The 20,884-nt window shown below is 34.0% G+C and overlaps 3 protein-coding genes and 2 non-coding genes across 5 annotated transcripts; 1 reads left to right on the top strand and 4 right to left on the bottom strand.

The window, feature by feature from the left end:
• Positions 1-403: 403 nt before the first annotated feature.
• On the bottom strand, positions 404-2,409 carry LOC8280790 (protein PLASTID REDOX INSENSITIVE 2, chloroplastic). The gene is made up of 3 exons (XM_002534481.4): positions 1,990-2,409; positions 1,815-1,910; positions 404-929 (listed from the first exon to the last, which is right to left on the bottom strand). Exons 1-3 carry the CDS (start codon positions 2,263-2,265, stop codon positions 735-737), a joined length of 567 nt encoding a protein of 188 aa, XP_002534527.1. The 5' UTR covers positions 2,266-2,409; the 3' UTR covers positions 404-734.
• Positions 2,410-2,848: 439 nt separating this feature from the next.
• LOC8270388 (DNA polymerase lambda) lies at positions 2,849-10,451 on the bottom strand. Its single transcript, XM_048379831.1, is given in 17 exon segments — positions 2,849-3,291; positions 3,375-3,459; positions 3,786-3,853; positions 4,276-4,293; positions 4,295-4,357; positions 5,036-5,126; positions 5,600-5,675; positions 6,718-6,805; positions 6,903-6,959; positions 6,962-7,084; positions 8,209-8,223; positions 8,225-8,272; positions 8,718-8,848; positions 8,946-9,024; positions 9,211-9,555; positions 9,683-9,820; positions 9,907-10,451. Coding segments are annotated over 17 exon segments (1,704 nt in total). The 5' UTR covers positions 10,087-10,451; the 3' UTR covers positions 2,849-3,192.
• Positions 10,277-10,427, bottom strand: LOC112535003. The gene has a single exon (XR_003079211.2). It is a non-coding gene; the product is annotated as a U4 spliceosomal RNA (small nuclear RNA).
• Positions 10,452-11,092: 641 nt separating the features above from the next.
• LOC112535002 lies at positions 11,093-11,289 on the bottom strand. Its single transcript, XR_003079210.1, has one exon. It is a non-coding gene; the product is annotated as a U2 spliceosomal RNA (small nuclear RNA).
• A 1,954-nt stretch (positions 11,290-13,243) lies between these two features.
• On the top strand, positions 13,244-18,432 carry LOC8270387 (DEAD-box ATP-dependent RNA helicase 22). The gene is made up of 8 exons (XM_015719762.3): positions 13,244-13,742; positions 14,145-14,420; positions 14,494-14,607; positions 14,715-15,160; positions 16,037-16,355; positions 17,145-17,297; positions 17,541-17,592; positions 18,210-18,432. Exons 1-8 carry the CDS (start codon positions 13,407-13,409, stop codon positions 18,257-18,259), a joined length of 1,746 nt encoding a protein of 581 aa, XP_015575248.2. The 5' UTR covers positions 13,244-13,406; the 3' UTR covers positions 18,260-18,432.
• The last annotated feature ends 2,452 nt before the right edge of the window (positions 18,433-20,884 follow it).

The raw sequence follows: 20,884 nt of genomic DNA, 5'->3' as shown, positions 1-20,884 counted from the left end.
ACAATATAGAGTTATTAGCCATTATAGGAAAAGATCGAGCTAGGTCTTGCAAGAAGTCAAAGATGTTGCATGATAACATACATGCTATCTGAAAACAAACCATAAGAGTTCATATTTCTGCTGTATTCTAAGATGTACAAACTCTACGACCATAATTCTGGTTGCATTGCAATGACCTCTATTCTAGAGAAATACCAATTCCCAGAGAATGGGTCTCAATCTAAAACCCAGAAAATAGAAACAAAAACACTTGATTTATATCTTAAATCTGTGATTGTTGGATGGATGCTATTCAAGAAGCCAAAACAAATGCTAGGACAGAATGCAATAATACACACTCCATATCTGGAGAGGAGAAAAGATGATGCAAACAATGATATCCAATGGAATACAAACACTGAGATGAAGAAAAACATGGGATAACTTGTAGAAACAATTTATTCTCAAAATTTAACAGCTTAACTTTGCTGCTTCTAAGTTCTTATCAAGGTCCTAAGACATGGGATTACATTATACAAACTCATGATCCAGTACAGTTACACAATGCCCTCGCAATCATTACTACAAAAACAACCTCAAATTTTACTACGCTTTCCTCAGTGGACCAAATGAATCATGACTTTTGACTCCCTTCAGACATGCCCAAAGAGAACTAGAACTTCTAGGTGAGCTTTTCCAAATGATGTTTTAATATAAAAATCATCTAGTCAATTGAAGATTCAGGAGTTCTTCTGTCACTTGCTGTCACCTCCAGTCCACTCTTTCCAATCCTTGTCAACATGATCCTGGGCCCATTTTACTGCCGCACGTGCAGCTTGTGGTCCTCCAGGCAGACCTCGTTCATTTATTGTATCAGCCATGTCACAGAAAGGAATAACTAAGAGCGTTCCAGGACCGCCATATTCCGAGTGCAAGAATGTACTGAATATCTGGAAAGCATTATAAGTGGCAAAAAGTTTAGTGCCTTTACATAAATACTTCCAAGAGCAACTGTTTCCAGCAAATAAAACACCTCAAAACCCCAGTTAAGTAAGCAACTAAACAGCATTTAAGCTCAAAAGAAGAAAACAATATTTCGACAACCGAATGCAAGTAAGAACCCGCCTCATATCTTTCAGGTTTGTTTTTAAGTCACACAGTTTTCTTTTGGTTTTCAGACATGCATAACATACTGGGATCACCTACCACTTTTCTACATTTTCTTCTAGCACCCCTTAGTATAAACATCAAGAATGGTAAAAATAGCATAGCTAGATCAGTTTCCCGATCTCAACAAGTTTGCAACTTGTTGCTGTTAAGCTGTCTCATTTTTTTGAATAATCCATTTACAAAATATGCAAACAGAAGACAAAACCTGTGTGTCGGGAAAAATCTTGAGAGCATCACAATACATAAGCCGAGTGTTTCTGAATCAAGATCGCAGTAAGACTAGCAATGTCTCTGTGATCTTGTTAGCTTAATAGGTCTCAGACTAATAATGTCCATGTGATCTTGTTCTCTCAACATTCCTTATTTCACCACCCATCTAATTGTTCAATATTGATCCTAAATGTCGGCTGTTACGTGGAATATATGCCACCTTGTTTGGAAAGTCCAAAAAATTGTGCCAGCAAACGGAGTAACAAAATTTACAAACTAGAAGAATAGCCTGCAGTATAACAAGATATAGGCTTTACCACTTTACTGAAGCTAAATTATGAACTCATTCCCAAAAATGAGTGACAAGCGAATTCTATAAATATGCATTTGTGCTTTTCTTTTGTAAAAAAACAACAAAACTTTGAAAAGGACACCGAAAGGGGAAGATTAAGCACCTCAGTGCAGATTCCTACAACTTCTTCAATTGAATCTCCACAGACCCCTTTCTTAGAAAGCTTCTTCTGAAGATGGGTCCTGAATTTCTCCGTCTCCTGAAGACAGAAAAATTATTTAGCAAGATGAGATAGAGGTGGGTATGAAATGCACGAGAAAAGCAAGGAATGAACTTACTACATCAGCAAATTCGGGAATTGGGTCTGGAAATTTGTACTCAGCTGCTCTGCAAATGTGGTTATTTCCCTTATTCTTGGTGACATAAGGGAATAAGTGAAAGCGAGCGAGTCTGATGTTAGTTAAATGAGAGGATGAGCCCAAAACAAGCGGAGTAAAAGTGGAGGGAGAAGAAGAAGAGTAAAGAAATGAAAGGAATGGGCGAGAAATTGAAGAAGAGTAGACGGAGCAGGAGTTAAACGTTGGAGAAACAGGAGCTTTACTCCAGGAAGCCATCTCTCTCTGTTATTTCCTTATCTGTTTCTTCACGAGCTTTTCTGGGCGGGCTAGCAAATTTTCCTTTGAAAGTTTCCGACTCTCCTTTCGATTAAGAGTGCCAATTTTGTATTATTTTATCTAATTAAATTATCTATATTTTGCTTGCGTTAATTCCTTAATGCCAAATATGCCCTTTTAGACGATTATAGAAATAAAATGGAAATAAGCGTTTTCTCCTGAACTTTCCCTTTATTATTTAATCAACTCCTGATGCCTAATTCAAAAATGATTATGATATGATATCCCAAACTTTGCTTTGTTTTGAAAGTTCTATATTTATTATTTAAATTGTTTAATGCAAAATTATGTAATGGATACTCAATGTTTTTATAATCATTTGAACAAGGAACCAAAAAAACCTAAAAGAAAATTTTATTCTTAGCCCAGAATCCTTAAACCAACTAAAATCTTTATGCAACACAAAAAATACAGTCGATTCATCAAAATCGGGCGTTGTTTAACGTGCAATGCCTTGCTCCTTTTCCCGCAGGAATCATTCTCCACCAGTACAGACGCAGGCAATACAGAACTGAAGAGAGGATGAGCTTATGAACAAAGACCTTGTTGCAGTTTGTTTTGAGTCTATGTTTAACTCGATGTTCATTCATAAGAAGTAAGAATATACATAGATGATTCAAAAGATATATACACTAATTTGTGATATGCTACAAAATAATGCATATTCTGGACAGCAGTTCAAGTTAGAAGGGTCAAAGCTTGGAGCCAGTGTTGGGATCGCATTCAATGACAAAAACCAGCAAAAATGAGCCACGTCTTGCTTTAACCGCCAAAATGACCCTGCTATCACTCCGTAGTATTCTGTTGGTTCCTTGAACTAGAAGTGTACATGTATTATGTATATCATGCTCCTAAATTACAAACATCTCATAGGTTCCTTTCATGAGGTTCAAGCCAAGGGAAGCCCAGGAAATCAAACACCTCTTTTTCGGTGTCAAGCCGCAGGCTCGCGGTAGCCCTTGAGCCCTGCAAAAGAATTGATATTTCCAAGATAAGCATGAAAAGAACTCTACAGAACAGAGAAGATGGTGAAGAGTCGGATACATTACCCGTTTGCCAGCTGAAGCCTGAGTAGCTGGAAACAATCCAGTGTCATCAAGCCGGAATCCTTTGGATTCTGCTAACAGTCTCAACCTGTATTTAGATTGTCAAGTTGTTGATACATCTCTAAGGATAACTCATCAGGAAACATGAAACAAGTTCGTTTTGTAGTAGGGAGATATAACATATTGTCAATTGCGTGTATAGTCATCTAGAATTAGCAAAAACTAATAACAATAGTTAAATTTAGAAAGCATTCCACTTCAATTTAACAGACATCAGACATGATGTATGAAAAAAACAAACCAATAAACTCTTGTATGACGAGAATTCCTTAAAATCCAAAAAAGACCTTGTTCTTTTTTCTCCCCTTCTCTAGTCTTTCGCATGCCAATTAAAGATTCAAACGTCGAACATACCTTCTGTTCAGTACATCATTCCCAGTCCACGCTATCAAACCAAATGCATATATATCCCTTGGATATACCTAGAAAGTGTAAAACATAAGTTTCCAAGTTAATAATTTGCCCATTTGCAGCTCTAATCTAACAATGAGAACCTATCAGGACAAAGATGACAAGAATGACCGAGCTAACAAAACAACCATGAGAATCAAATCAAAAGAAGACGTGAGAGAAGAATAATAGCAGTAGAAAGGACAAAATTCAAAAGTAAATTGATTAATCATAATTGGCGATCCACCATCTCAATATTTTTGTATTTGAAGATGAGGAGAAGAGATTTTGAGGTTGGGCACAAGTTAAACAGGGGGGTGAGATTTCAGGGTGAGGTCAGGAGAAATGATAAGATAATAGTTAATTGACTCTTAATTTCGCAAGTGGTATAAAATAAAGAATAATCTTTAGAAACATGATTTTACTGATGATAAACAGTAAGGATCAAGTTTACCTTAAAATCTATGCGGTGGGCGCAGTCCTCTTCCAGGATATGTACAAAGACCAAAATATGTGTCAACACCTGAATCAGTGCCCTGTGCACATTACAGGGTGGAAAATGTAAAATGCGAGAGCATAAATGTAATCTGACGTCGGAATCTACATGCACAATGTGGATCACTGAGAGTATGCAGTGAACTAAGTTGGTATGCATAATTCAAAATCTCAATAACTACATATTAATTTAAATGGACTCAATTTAAGGCTGAAAGGTCCTTATAAAATTCAGTTAAGAAGTAAGTCTTTACAACAGCAAAATTAATAGACATATCCAAGTCCTAGGAGATATCACTCAAATGATTCACACAATAAGGCTCTTAAAGATCAATTTGGGAATAAACCTATTATATTTTGCTTTTAAATTTGAAATATGTGCACTCCTCCATTTTAGCTACACACTGGACTTCATTGTACTTAAGCAACCTACAGACAGACTTTAATACTCCAAGGAGTTAATTGATAGTGTCAGCGAATGTTTATCATTGGGAGTATAGATGTTCTTATCGCTACCCATAAATAGTAAACTGCGTAATATTTGTTATATTAGAGCAACGGCCTTTTTTAGTGTAATAAAACCAGGAAAAGAATAGTAAATAAAATATTCATCAATATAGGTAATTCTGCATTAATAGTCTTGGCATATAGTACTGAGCTGCTAACAAGTTTGGAAATTCAGAACTCATAAGACACAAGTACAGAAATAGAAAAGATACCTCCTCACTATGAATGCTAAATACCAAATCCTCTCTTAAGAACTTCATTTCTTTCAAACGCTTCACGAATTTTGGCAGAAAACCTTTATGACTGGAAGTGCCAAGAAAAGTTAGTAAAATTAGACATTGATTAAGCACTTGAAAAGTGAAAAGCCAACATGCATAATCAAACTACACTATTAAAGTCTTTATAGTACCTTGCATATGATCAAACATAAAAGAAAGTGCCTTGTAGTATCTTAAAGGTCCTTGCTCGGGGATAGGATCAAGGATTGCAAGGTCCCTGAAACTATGTTATTTATCTACATCTAAACTAGTAAGATCAAGATATACATTATGTAAATTAGATCTATATCAATTGATGATGCTTGAGAATCACTTTATCATTCCCATAACTGTACTACAAAATACTAACTAGGGAAGGACCCTGATCTTTACGTTACTATTACGCGAATTTAAGAAATACTGACAATGCAGAATAGACAACTGCTTGTTAGGGCGAGGGAATGTCTGTGCACGCACGTACACATATGTGAAAGAGTTAGGGGCAAGTGAGATTGTTACCTTTTTCGATCAGGGTGTGTAATCACCACATCCAAATCTCCGCAAGATGATTTTCCACGTCTATAAGATCCTCCGCGAAATGATAACCACCTTCAAGGTAGATTTAAAAATAATTAAAATAAAAGCCAACTAGACACACTTGAATGTCAAAGTTGTGACATATGCAGGCTTAACCCCTGAGGTATGCATGTCAATGAAAATATGGCATCCGTGACTGACCAGATAGCACCGGATCTGCTAATGAAAATTGCAAACTATGTTAACAAGAATCACAAGTCCATCATTATCAATCCCTTTTGTACAATATGTTTGCCCATGTTTTATGTTAAACTAACAATTATGCATGTTTTCAGCTGCTTTGCCTTTGTAAAAGAAAAATCAGTTCCCCAAAAACAAGCATTCATATTTCAAAAATATTATGTTTTAATGGTCAACTGACAAAGAAAAACCCAACATAAAGTATATGAGTATGCAACAACCTGGTCCAAAACTAATCCTAAAGACACGCCTAAGTAAAAGGAGAACGCCTCAATTACAGCTTTCAAAATTACTTGAGTTCAAAATGACATGTTATATGGCATGGCTAATAGGATATTCAACACTCAAAAACAAGAACGAAATGGCAATTCTATCTATCTTCCTCAATATACTTTCTTTTCATTATGCACTGAATGCCAGGCATCGATTAATCATAAGCTTTTGGCACTACTTTATGCAGCCCTAAGGACAAGAAAGCCAGAAGACCAATTATTGTGCTCATTCAGCAAACTCACATCAAGCACCCAATTATGAACATAGAAGTTCATGAAACTAAAGAAAAGCAGTATGACTGCAAGCAAATCCTCATCACAATTCAGATTAGTTTTAATATTATTCTGGCCAATTGAGTGGACAGAGCTCTTTGAGCAGCTCACAAACCCTCCTGCTTTTCCCCCATTCCCCCCCACCCGGAGCCAACATTCTTTACACTCTTGGAAACTACCAAGACAATTTCCTGTGCGTAGCCACCAAATGGGTTAGCAGTAGACTCAAACCCTTCGTAATATTTCCTCCAGTTTTTCTATCCAGGACAACCTGTCTCTCAAGTAACCCCTTTCATTCTTTCCATTTTCAAATACAAACCAGCTCTTCGCAGAAGTTTTAGTGTATTACCCCAGGCAATATTTCTTCCCCAGCTTTCTGCAGAAGTTGTTCCATTTCTTGAACCTGCACATAAGAACTAAAGTAAATTTTCTGGACAAGGCAACTCAAGATGTGCAACTGACAAACTGTAAAGCCCAAAAGAAAAGCACAATAAATTAACCTCATTGCGTGGAATTCTTGTCTTAATATCATCAAAATATTCCAATCCTAATTTCTGCCAGCGTGTGTTAATGAACTCTCATTCTTAAGATCATCTAGCGTACGGTATCCTTTCTCATACAATTTGAGGGCAGTGGCTGGACCTATACCCCAAACTTCCCCAAATAAACTAATTGTCCGTACCTGCAAATTATTGTGTGAATTACGCTGCTGCCACACCATTTCTTCACAAAACACGTACAAAATACTAGCTGTAATCAACAGGTGCGTGTTCGCGAAGTTGTTTTCTCAATTAAATACTAACATGTCAGAGAAATTTTTAGGATATCATATTCTAAGGAAGCTACTGCACGATGACCATGTAACTCAAGTGCTTGGAAAGCAAAAATCACATCCAACAAGCAAGACGCTACTCAAAATTCTACACATGTATGGGTGCAATGCTAATCCGTGTGTCTAATATGTGAAAGTGAAAAGAGAATAATGGTTTTGCTAGTTATAAAATCCTCATCTACCAACAAGCAAAATACTGTGCATGTCTCATGCATGCATTTCATGTGAGGCATGTGTCCAAGGGCGGAACCAGAAATTTATATCAAAAGGGGAAATATATAATTTCATAGTTTAATCTTTATTTAGAAAATCTAAGTAAATTGAGATTTTTTAATATAAATTATTATACAAGACCCAATATATTTGGTTATTTATTTTATCTAACTATTAAAGAAAAAATTCATAACTTTTATTCTAACATAACATCGTGATTTTAATTTATAAAATATTAATTAGTTTTGAGTCACTCTCAAATTAAACATAAAGTTGCTAAGCAATCTATATAGATTTAAGTTATAGGAACAAAATCAAATTGTTAAGAAAAAGAATTTAAGTGAGGGCAAACTTTCAATGTGAGGGCAAATATACAAGAAAAATTCCTCTTTACTACATCTAAAAGTAAAGGACCTTTGGGGCAGTGGGGGTCAGTGCCCCCATTCCCCAAAGCTAGATCCGTCCCTGCATGTGTGGATTCTCATCATATGCGAACACTCCGCATATGTGTCAATTAAGACCTATAAGTTTGTTCAAGCACGCATTGAATGTAGATCACTTTGAATCCATAAACATAAACTAGCAGTATTCAATGTCTGCAAATGACAACCTGCAAATGAGTAATACATGTGATCAGCCATGCAGTGAATATGTGCACAAATGCGGATGTACATGTGCGCAATGTGAACATATTATCTGTATGCATGTGCTTGTCATAAGATGTGAAATGTTGAATTACAATCTGAAAACCTTTAGAGCACCTTTTCATCTGTTTCCAAAATGCTCCAACTTGGACAATTTCCCAGTAGTCACAATCTCCTGTATCTGAAAGCACATTTCAATCCAGCTGTAAATTTTCCAGGAAATCAGAAGAGGAAAAAGTCTATGTTAACAGGAAAATGCATATTTTATAACATAGGTCCACGGAATTACAATCATCACTTAGAAAGGTCTGCATACATTGCTTGAAACCTAGAGAATCAGTTTGAGCACTAAAAGAGTAACATTACTCTTTATGAGAAAGGCATGAAGCATTACCAAAACGAAAAGTCAAATCAAAACCAAATGAGGATAGTCCAACAGCTGCACTTCCCAGTGAAAGGCTTTCACAGCAAGATCCAATTACAGGGAAAGAATTTACTCTTTCCTTTCCATGCACTTATAATGGACAAATTTTGGATGTAGGCAAGAAACGAGATGGCTAATGGAACTTCATTGAACAAGTAACAATTGATAAATGTAGAAACTTCATACTAAGAAGCCCACTCACATGATCCTGCAGTGACTTCCCAATCCCAGGCAGATTTTTGACCTGGTCTGCACTTTCAATTTTGAATGGTAACTTTTCAGTAACTGGAATAGCCTTATAATAGCTAAATGACCTGCGATCATCACCCAATGCTTTTCCATTGAAAAGTAAACATATCACATCAGACTGCTGAAAATCGAAAAGGTAACATGCTAAAGCAACATAAGTAGAGAAAAATATGAGCCTCACCCCTATATATATTGATTAGTTTTCCAAATATTTCAGTGATATTCCTGTTTAAGTCAGGTGGACAGTATGCTGAGGATGGCTGCAACACCAACACATTTTCCTGATTAGTACTAATTGAAACACTTCTGCCAGAAAAAATAGCCTCTTAACACATGCGCCTATAATTCATTGATCTTCTAAAATTTTATGTGCACACAGAAAATCTACTACGAGAATATAAAATCTCCTCATCTTTTTGTCTAGCTCATTAATACCTAAATCTTACATCATTGCTCGGACTATTACTGGGAGTCTTCATACCAATACTTGCACGGCTCAAAGTGAGGTCGGAGCTATCAGAACTTGCGGAGGGAGAGTTTGGTTCCTCGATTAACGCATTATCATCTTCACCCGGTTTATTTTTGTTATCTTCAAGAGAAGAAGACCTCACCTTTTTGTTACGAGGCGATGGTTCATCACCACTAGAAGCATTTCCATCGGTTGATTCACCGACTAAAGACTGTTTTTTATTACTTTGCTCTTCTAAATCAACTTCTACATTGTATGTTTCCTCGGATACCTTTTTTCCTAATCTCAAACTGTCCTCTAGCCACTGATAAACAAGCACCTTCTAAAACAAAATAAAAGAAAAATTAAAAAGAGAAAAAACTAAATGACGTTGTGTAGCAAAATTAAATGTGTGCATTGACAAATAAAAATCAAATTATATAAAAATTCAGAAAAGATAATTAACTTACTACTTTGAGTCGTTGTAACCGCTCTTTGTCCAGTTGCTGGAGAAGCGCGTTTGAATTCATCGCAAGAACATGTGTTACCTTTTTCGATAATCGAGTCTCAATCGTAGCTCCCATTTGTACCAGTTTCTGCTTCCATATCTTTTGAAAAACAACCCCAACATTTGTCAGTTTAATTTTAAAATCACCAGAAGCTAATGCATTTCGCTAAATAAACGATGAGCAACCTGTAATCGGCGGGATTGAACTCCGTTTTCTACCAAGAAGACCACCATTCCAGAGAACATTCCGTTTGGATCACGAGATGGAGTTTTATTTTTAGCTGTTGCTTTTGGCGCCATTGGAAGCTTAGACTCTTCTACCTGATTCCCTCTCCCTCTACACGACTCCTCCCCTCCACCGTACATCCTAATGCAAAACTTAAAACTGTCATTTTTACGTGTCCACAGGTGCTTTATTATTTCCAAATATTAGATTATTTAGTTGTTAGCAATATTTCGCTGTCGTTTCAATATTTGCCGGCATCGATGAATTTATAATTTCGTTGTTGCTTTAGTATGCACCGGATAAATAGAATTTAAAGACTATGGATTGTAGAGCTTTACCCCTAAGGGAGCCCTTCCAGAAATTCTCAATGGCCTGGGCCAAACCCAGGCCAATGAGGGGGTTTGGAAATAGTTTTCAACCAGCAATAGACGCGCCTCGGTTAGTACCTCACTAGCTGCGTCATTGCCCCAAGCGCAAAGATAAAATTTCAAGTTGTGAAGGCTGTGATTTTATATTGTCCTGGCTCACAACTACCTCTGTCTTCTTTCGATGTGGGTTTAGCTTAGTGTCACACATGCTTTCCTAGTTTTATACATTTTTCTGTCTGTAAAATCATGTCATCCAAATACCACCGAACACCAATAAATAGTAAGCAAACCAATTGTAAATTTTACTTCTCAGAAAACTGACTTATAGATATAGTGGTGACTCAGGATTAGTTCTGCCACTTCTACTATTATATGCTAACGCTAATGGTTTGTTTTGCCTGCAGTATCTACACTTTAATTCTTGACAAGATATTTAATACAAGTCTTTTCCTATATGATGGTTTTAGATTCATCTATAATCTGATATTTCATATTTGGTGAAGGAAACATTATTTCTATAGTTCAATTAACGTGTGCGGAGTCGCTTTGGCCTGTGTGAAGCAAGCGAATGAGCAGAGAAAATGAATCCTTCATCAATGCATTTAATCCCAATTAGAAGCATTTCGCAAATTAGAAGACCTGCAATCGATTAGTACCAAAAAATCTTTGATTTCGACGCGTATAAGAAAGGGAAGAGCAACAAACAAGTTAAACGAATTTTAAAGCTTGAAAAATTGAATTGACAGCTATGTCTAACAAAAATCTTATACTTGAATTAGCAGGGCGCGCCATGCCCTTGCTATAGTGCAACGCAGGGGCGACGCTCGAAATTCCCAGTAGCAAGCTACTGCAATGGAATTTCCCTTTCAAAAAATAAATTTAATATCATTGTGAGCACATGGCTCACGTATCAGATATTAAACTGATAAGAACAGATACTACACTTGATCTTAGCCAAAAGGCCGAGAAAGGTATGCCCCATTCAGTCTCTGAAATTTTCTTTTATAGCCGCTTGTTTGACATCCCTTCACACTCTATTCCAATGTGGGTTGACTGTTGCGCTGTTCCTTAAAACACCATTTGATGGGCTCAACATGCCGCGTAAAAGGCCCTTCCCACCTTACTGCTACCTCTGCTAAAGGTTAATAGAGAGCCCCATTTGATAAACTTGCAATTCAAACGAAGTTGGTTTGGTAAATTGAAGGTACATTTTCTACTAAGCAAAACAAGAAATTATACATATAAATCTGTAGATGCATAAGATAGGTGTTTGCGTCGTAATTGATTTATAGCTTCAAAATGATTTTGCTTTGATTCATCTGAGTTTAATTTGGATTAATTTTTGCCCTAATGCTTGCAATTAAATAATAGTTGAGGGTTCGATTTTTTCTTTATGTTCATTCAAAGTTAATTTTACTTATATAACTGAAAGTGCAGACTTTAAATAAATTTTATTTTAAGTGTCGAAGCATATGTTATAATAAAATTATCAACTGATTATAATGATTAAAAGGGTGCTAACTTAAAAGCTTATTATAATTTCCAATCAAGTCGATAAATACAATTTAATAAAATCAAATAAAATGGTCAATAAAATCAAATAAAATGGTTTATATTTCACTTTTCAAAGTCATTGCATATTTAACTTAAAACAAATTCATTCATTTTTAATTTAAATTAAATAAAAATCACTAGACATTATTATTAAATTCTAAAGAATCAAGTCGATTTTTTATATTTAAAGATACTTCAATTAATAAATTTTTTATACAAATTAAAATCAATTATATAATATAGTCTTTTTGGATCAAGTTCAAAGTCACTTAGAAGAAATTAGATAAAATCCATAATTGTACGATGTATTCAATTTACGCACTAGAGAATAATATTATATTCTATTTCTTATTCTCGCAATCGCCAAATTACCTATAACAAGTGATAAGAAAATCTTCCATGTTACTTACATCAATTTCAATTAGTAGATTCAAAAATAAAACTATAAACCAAACTGAATGAATTTATAGTTAATAGATTTAATTTAAAGATGATCAAATTGTCTCTTAATGAAAACTATAATTATATGTGTCAAAAGTAAGAACACATGTCAAAATAAAAATTTTATATACCAAAAATCAAACATATATATACGGATGTAAAAGTCAAAATCCGTCAATATTTTAATCTTTAATAATTCAATTGTGTTATAAAATTAAGAATATACTAATCGTCATTCGTATGTTGCACAACTGTTATTATTATTTTGATTATAAAATTAAGTTGATAGATACAATTTAAAAAATATTTAATATTTATTTTAAAAAATAATAGCTGAATAACTATCTTTAAATATTTTTCTTTAATTTTTTAAAATCTTAAAATTTTATTAATACTATAATATAAAAAATATTTATTAATTAATTTTAATAATATATAATTGATATTATTATTTTTAAAATAAAAATTTATTATATAATAAAAAATTAATTTATTATTAAATATAATATTAAAAATTTTATTTAGAATATTATTTCATAGAGTTATAATTTTTATTTAATTAAAAAATATTTTTTATTAATATAATATTAAAATATAATCAATATACTATTATTATCTAAATAAGAAACTATTTATTAGTTAATTTAATAAAATATAATTAATATATTATATTTTAGGATTAAGAATATAATTTATTAAAATATAAACTAATAAAAAAATCATAAAATTATATATAAATTTAAATTTTATGTGTTAAAAATAATATAAATGTTAAAATAAAAATTTTATGTAAAAGAATTAAATACTGATGTAAAAAGAATTTTAAATTTTATAAGTTAATATAATATAATACGTTACTATATATATATATATATATAGTATATATAAAATATACATACTATATATATATATATATAAACACTTCTTCACGAATGCGGGCTGAATTGCGGCTTTACCCGACCCATTCACAATCCACAGCTAGCAGATAGCAGAGGGTTTATGCTTAAACCCCAGACTTCACTCAGAAAATTTGCAGAGCAGAACTATTCATTACCACCAAACTTATGAACAACAACAACAACCAAATCTAAGCCAAAATGCTACTGTATCGCTCTGCTTCAGTGCTCCATTTCTACAAATTCTCATCATCGTCGCCTAAACTCCTGCTAATCTCGCATTTCAACCACTCCTATTCACATCTCTCTAATTCTCCTCTATCTTCTTCACTCAAAATCCGCTTCTTTTGTCTCAGTCAATCATTTGGAAAAAATAATCGGCGGTTTTCCACTTCCGCAGCCGCTGTTCTCGCCGATAAAAGCGGAACAGATACTTTCTTCGCCAACGACGACGTTTCATGGTCTTCTCTGGGTTTATCTGATAGGCTTTGTCGAGCTATTTCTAATTCTGGTCTTGAAAGACCTTCTCTAGTTCAGGTGTGATTCTGGTTAATTATATAAGCACCTATCTTCATACTCTGTTCTGTGTGTTTTTATCATGAATAGTTTAATACCATGTGATATATATGTAGTCATTTTTCATGTCTGGAGACCTCGTCATTGCTGAATTTTTAACAACTCTTCCAACTTTAAAAGAAATGGCATTTCGATAAAATGAAACTATGCCAAAATTACATGATTCTGCGAAAATTTATATCAAAGATATTCTTGAATATGATTTTGTTCTAAACGAGGCCTTACTATAAGCAAATTTTTAAACACGTGATGGCCATGAGAAATGAATTGAAAATTCAAGTGATCAATTTCATGATGTCCTTCAAGAAACGTGATTTCTGTTCCTTTTGTTTTAATTGAAATATATATTATTTGTGAATTTAGGCTGCCTCTATACCATCAATACTATCAGGAAAGGATGTGGTAGTTGCTGCGGAAACTGGTAGTGGTAAAACGCATACATACCTAGTGTCTTTAATTGATAAGTTGAGCAATCCGAAGGATGATTCTGAAGATTTAGATTCCCATGAAGGGTTGAAACTTTCTCTAGTTCTTTGCCCTAATGTATTGTTGTGTGAGCAAGTAGTTCGAATGGCTAGTGGCCTTTGCGATGATAATGGTCAACCGCTTCTCAATGTCACTGCTCTTGGTGGTCGACAGGTATTCATTGCTTATATATATTGGGATTGTTATTTATTGGTCGAATCAGTTGGCTAAAAAATTTTGATTGCAGGGATGGCCAGTTAAGAGACCGGATATCATTGTGTCGACGCCAGCTGCTCTTCTTAATAATATTGATACAAGAAAACAGCGGAGGTTGAATTTTATGCGTCTGGTGAAATATGTGGTATTTTCCCCTTATGACATGTGCTGCTGCTGTTGTTATTAGCTAAATGACCTATGTTATTGGCCGTCATTAGTTGAGAAAGCATATATTTTCTGTTGGTTTATCAGGTGTTCGATGAGGCGGATATGCTTCTCTGCGGGAGCTTCCAGAATCAGGTTCTCCGTATTATTAATATGCTCCGTTTTGAGGAAAAGCAATTGTCTAAAGGAACTGATTTTGCACCCAAGAATATTGCAGAATTAGATTCTGATTCTCTGGGGGAGGTTGGCTTGGAAGATGAAGAGGAGCTCCAAAATGAATCTCTCTCAGAAGAGGACGAAGCATATGAAGGTGATATTGAAATTGGGGACTCAAAAGAGGAAGCTGAAGGTGGGTCTATTAAGAAACAAGACTGGAGGAGAGTAAGAAAAGATTATGTACGCAGTAAGCAGTATATATTTGTCGCAGCCACCCTTCCTATTAATGGGAAAAAAACTGCTGGAGCAGTGTTGAAACGGATGTTTCCAGATGCCAACTGGATTAGTGGAAACTACCTTCATTGTCACAACCCTAGGTAGTACCATCTATTGTGCCTGCTATTTTTCACTAGTTACTAATTACTCACAACTGTACTGCTATCTGTCAGTTCAGTTGAGAAAATATATATGTGCTGTTCGCACGTGACGAACTAACATGGAGGGATATGAGGATCTAATTCTGTATTTAGCAACAAAATATCACAATCTGGAATTATCTAAATAATTAATTGACATGCTTAGGAGTGTAAAAGAGGCGAGTCAAGTCGTGAGCTACTCAAGATTGACTTGAAAAATACTCTAGATTAATGGATTCAAACTCGAGCTCGAGCTACTCTAGTAATTTGTGGAGCCAAGTTCGATACTTGGCTCTAGAACTCACGAGCCTAATTGAGTCAAGCTCGAGTCTTTTATTGAGTCGAGATCCAAAAGATAAAACTCAATCTAGCGCAATTCGAGTCTGAACTTTAAATTGTGTGATTGAGTTAAGTTTGAAGCTTTGAATTTCATAACTGAGTTGAGTTCGAGTTTAGCACTATTTTGACTCAGCTTAATTATAGCCTTAAGTATGCTGATTATGGTCTGTATGGATTTGCCTGATATCATTCAGGTTACATGGAATAGCGCACTTAGTATTTCTCCATCATGCTGGATAAAGGTCTGTATGCTTGTTCTATGCTGATCTTCTCAGTAGACTGGTACTCCATCCCCCTGCAGGATAATTGAGTTTTCAATTTGTCATGGATAATGAGCTAGGAGTTATCTGCCTTTTTGCTGACTGTTGCAAATCTTAAATAATTCATCTACTTTGTGATTTACGTACCTGCTAAACACGGTACTTTTCTGTATTGTGGTGTTATTCCATTATACAACAAGCTGATTTTTCAGCTATTATTGCTTCCCTTCCCTTCCAGATTGCAACAGAAGTGGATTGAAGTAACAGTTGATACCCAGGTGGATGCGCTCATAGATGCTGTGAAACAAGGATCTGGATCTGGTCTTGGTGTTGGTGTAAGTAGAACTATGGTTTTTGCAAACACTGTTGATGCAGTTGAAGCAGTAGTGAAAATATTGGAGAGAGCTGGGATTGAATGCTACCGTTATCATAAAGACACTTCTTTGGAAGAACGTGCAGAAACATTAGTTGATTTCCGAGAGAAAGGTGGAATTTTTGTGTGCACTGATGCTGCTGCACGGGGAGTTGATGTTCCAAATGTCTCGCATGTTATCCAGGTTTTTCTATTGACCCATTACTTGCTACTTGACTTATCATTTGTTATATTGTTTTCATAACATGAAACCTGGCCACACCCGGTATCTAACAATTATTTGAAACATAAAACTTTAATCATCAGTTGAATAATGACGTGGAACTTAAATTACTAGATAACACAAATTTGGAGTATGTTGATCTCTATGGTGCATGTATATATATTGTCCATGGGATCAATCTAAATAGCATGGCGAACAAAGTAGCCATAATTAAAAAATTGCAAGACAAACAACAGTCTTTTGCTGGTTTTTAGAATCTGCAGGAAGAGACTAAAATATTCTTGTTTGAGAACAAAGGACAATGAAATTGGACGAATTCAGATTTTGGCATCTTTTTATCACGAGGAAAGATACAACCGCTAGAAGTTTTCTCATATTGTGATTCTTAGAAACCTCTGAAATTTTAAATAAAGACACATAAGACTCAATGTTGGTTAAGTCGTGGTTCTGATAATGAGTGCAGGGTGCATTATTTTGAATTCATGGTGTGTCATAAAGCTGACAATCTTGGCTCGCAAAGAATTATTGTCAATTGCCAGTTGAAGCAAAACTTTATAATTGTGAATTTTGTCAATGAGGCTTTAAACCATTGGGTGATCTCTTTCTTCTTCTATTGGGTGACTACTAATTTTCTTAAAATGAACATTTCTTTTGAAGATGATCTCTTACTTCTATTTATAGAAATTCCTGCACAAGATTTATCCGTTGAAAGGACTAAACACTTACTTCAAAACTGTTGGGATTTTTCAGGCAGACTTTGCCACCTCTGCTGTAGATTTCTTGCACAGAGTTGGCCGTACAGCTCGAGCTGGTCAATATGGACTTGTTACTAGCCTGTATACTGATTCCAATCGAGATCTTGTTCATGCAATTCGTCAAGCAAAGAAACTGGGTCAGCCTGTGGTAATTTTCACAACTTGCACTTCTGGGCAAGGAGTTATTTAGAAATCGGCTGTTTCCTGTTCCTCAAGCATAATCAAAAGAAATTAGTTGTTTTTTTTAGGGGCAATAATTTGCATTCTCTAATGACTCAATATCTTTCTGATTTTTGCAATTTGCATTCAAATTTTATTGTCCATTTACTTCATTATGGTTGCTGATTTGCAACTGCCTAGTGATAGCTAAAATGTTTTGGTATGGCTACAGGAGACGGCTTTTAGCAGAAAAAGAAGCTTCAGAAATAAACTTAAGAAAAGAGGTAGGATATAACTTTGACTTGTTTTTCTTTTTCAAGTAAGCAGACAAAAGAGAAAAAAACGATTTGAGTTTTGCATCACCTTTTCCTTGGCACAGCAAAAACAATTTGAAAATCAAATGAAACTGCTATTCTCATAAATACATGCCGTAGAACTTGGAAGCAGGGGATTCTGGAATTCTCTAGGGATGATTATGATCTGGCTCTTGATTAATCCAAAGCATCTTCATAGATGTCTTTTTATATATAATTTCGTCGTGCCAATGTCAATATGCTACTCCATTCACTTCAAAAATAATGAAATGTTAATCTTAATTCTCAGTTATAGCGAAGTTATAATAAGTGCATTACTCTTATGAGATACATCTCTGGATTATTCCCAATCTAAACCAAAATTCTCCAGATTATCAGCATTATCATCTGATGACATACTTCAGATGTGAACTCTCAAACTGTGCACGAAATTTCAATGAAGCAAAACTTTTGCTAATGCTCATGCATCCTAAAAGTTCAACTAGGGAGAATGTCTATGTTATGAATTGATGCACAGTATTCCAATTAGATTTTATTAGTAGAGTTGGTTTTGATCAAATTTTTGGATTAATCTGTTGTCTTGACAGGTTTAAGCAAAGTGAGAGATGCGCCAATTAATGAAATGGCAAGGATCTAGATATAACTTGGTATGTAAAGAAGCTTATATTTATCGGCCTACTTAATATTTAATTTTGATTTTCACAACGTACATGTAAATTTGTTGTAGTAGCTTATTAAGTGACATTTAGTCATTGACAATGTAACTCTCTTTTATCTGGTTTCATATAATGTCTGAGCATTTCCCAATCACTTGGGTTATAGCTGGCACTACTACGAAATAACTTTTATCACCACCATTACTCTTTTAATACCCCTACAATTCTTATCATCGCTATCATCATCATTTCTCCAACCTTTGCCACCGATGACCACCACCACCACCCCACTGCTGCCTCTGCGACCACTGCCACCGTTTCCACGACGACCACCTCATTATGGCCTATCATTACTCTGCTATGACCGCTACCTCAAATAAGTAGTTGTAGAAATAAATCATCACTTCAATAAGGTACATTTATTTTTGCTGTTACAGAAAAAGAAAAGGAATAGAATGATACAACACATGTTACATAAACACATTCTCTTTTATTACAGCCTACTCTTTATTGTCATTTATTCCATTCGGGTTTATGATATTTGGAAATGCAGTGTGAATGTTAAAATTTTTCCCAGTGATATGTCACTTCTCAGTTTAAATTACCTTGATGGGTCAAAATATTCATAGTTTCTTTATCCCTTGTATCAAATTCATAAAAGGTTGGGGATTTCTTTGCCCTCCTTCCCGATTCCAAAAGAATCGAGGTTCAAGGTAAGTGGGTAACGCCTTGTATCCCACGACCTCTCTTTCTTGTCGTTTTTATTCTCAAATAAGTAGGATTTGTTAGATCTATCTTTTTGGAGTCACTGTGGGCAATAAGCTTTTCCTTTCTGAGATTCATCTTTGGCTATATGCTTGTAGGATGTCGTGTTTGTTAGTACATTTATAAAATTTTCATTACTACTCCGGCCCTTTTCTTATTCCGCGGATGCATCTGTCAAGTGCTCAAATCACATTCTTTGATGAGCTTTCTTTTAAACTCAATTTTAATATTCTCTAATTAAAGAACACATAATTTTGTGCTCGACGTTCGCATGTCTTAACATTTTAATGGTTTCAATTTTCAGTGGTTTGGCAAGTTCCTGTTTATACAGTATAATGTAAATGGATGTACCACCAGCTTTAGCACAGGCTATGTAATCACGTGCGTGGATGATTTCTTTATTTTATATATATCTCTTTAACCATTGTTTTCAGAATGTCTTTTCAACCGGCCTTTCCTTTGGATGATAAATTTTGCCGTCAATTAATGAGAGATTCGTTTCTTGATCCTGCATGGGTTAAAATGGAAGAGAAAATAACTACACCTGAAAATTTAGGGCCCTACTGCTTTTTCGTGCATTTTGCACAAAATATAAAGAAACTACATATGTGCTTGTGTGATGATGTTTTTGTGTTCTTCTGAAAGGCGTTTGTTGGTTGTCCAGAATAAGAACAAGGCGGGTCTTTTCCCCTGCGGTCGTTCTCCTAATTAATGGCATAATACGTATGTGCTAACTACCAAGTAGTGAATGCCAGTTACTGCATTAATTGTCTTCCACTCGGAAGTGCGAGTAAAGGACGTCTATATCAAATTATTTTCTTTGATTAATTGGTCTTCAGGAAATATGAGGTGAATTTTCCTTTTGATCATTCAATTTTCTTAATTTTAAAGAAGACAAGTTATTAATTTTAACTTTTGTAGTAGAATTAAAGAGAATTATCTAAGATTGGTTTGAAATTATTATTTTAAATTTATGTCGCAAAATCAAAAGCATTACTAGATTTTAGAATATGCCTTTCCAAAATTTAACAAGCGAGGTAGAATATAAGATTAGCATCTTTTTTGAAAATAAATAAAAGAGCAAGACATGAAAACGTTAATATTTATGGTAAATAACTTCCTATGAAGTATACTTTCATTCATTTATTATTTTTCGTGGTTATTTAAAATGTCTCTCATATATATATAGACTATTCGTTTACTTATACATTATACATCCGTTATTATTATTTCGATTATAAAATTAAATTGATAAATATATTTTAATAAAAAATTTCATAATTAATATTAATTTATAATATTTTAAAAAATAATAGCAAACTAACTATTTTTAAATATATTCAATTCTTTAAAATTTTAAAATTCTATTAATGTAATAATATAAAAATTATTTTAAATATATTTATTAATTAATTTAAATATTATATAACTTAATACTTTAATTGATACTACTATTTTTAGAATTAAAAATTAATTATTATTAAATATAATATTAAAAATATAATTTTAAGATGTTATTTTTTAGGATTAGAATTATCATCTAATTAAAAAAATAATTAATTAAATTTAATATTAAAATATAATCAATATATTATTTTTAGGATAGAATTAGTATTATTAATTGATTAGGAAACTATTTATTAGTTAATATAATATTAAAGTATAATAAACATACTATATTTTAAGATTGGAGTCAGTGTTTAATTAAGAATGTAACTTATTAATTAATAAATTAATAAAAGAAACTACAAAATTATACATAAATTTGAATTCTATGTGTCGAAAATAATATACATATCAAAATAAAAATTCTACGTGTCAAAAATTAAGTACACATGTCA

Source organism: Ricinus communis, chromosome 1 (assembly GCF_019578655.1).
Source record: "Ricinus communis isolate WT05 ecotype wild-type chromosome 1, ASM1957865v1, whole genome shotgun sequence".
In the NCBI taxonomy this organism is placed as follows: domain Eukaryota; kingdom Viridiplantae; phylum Streptophyta; class Magnoliopsida; order Malpighiales; family Euphorbiaceae; genus Ricinus; species Ricinus communis.
This window is presented reverse-complemented; position numbering and strand designations above follow the sequence as displayed.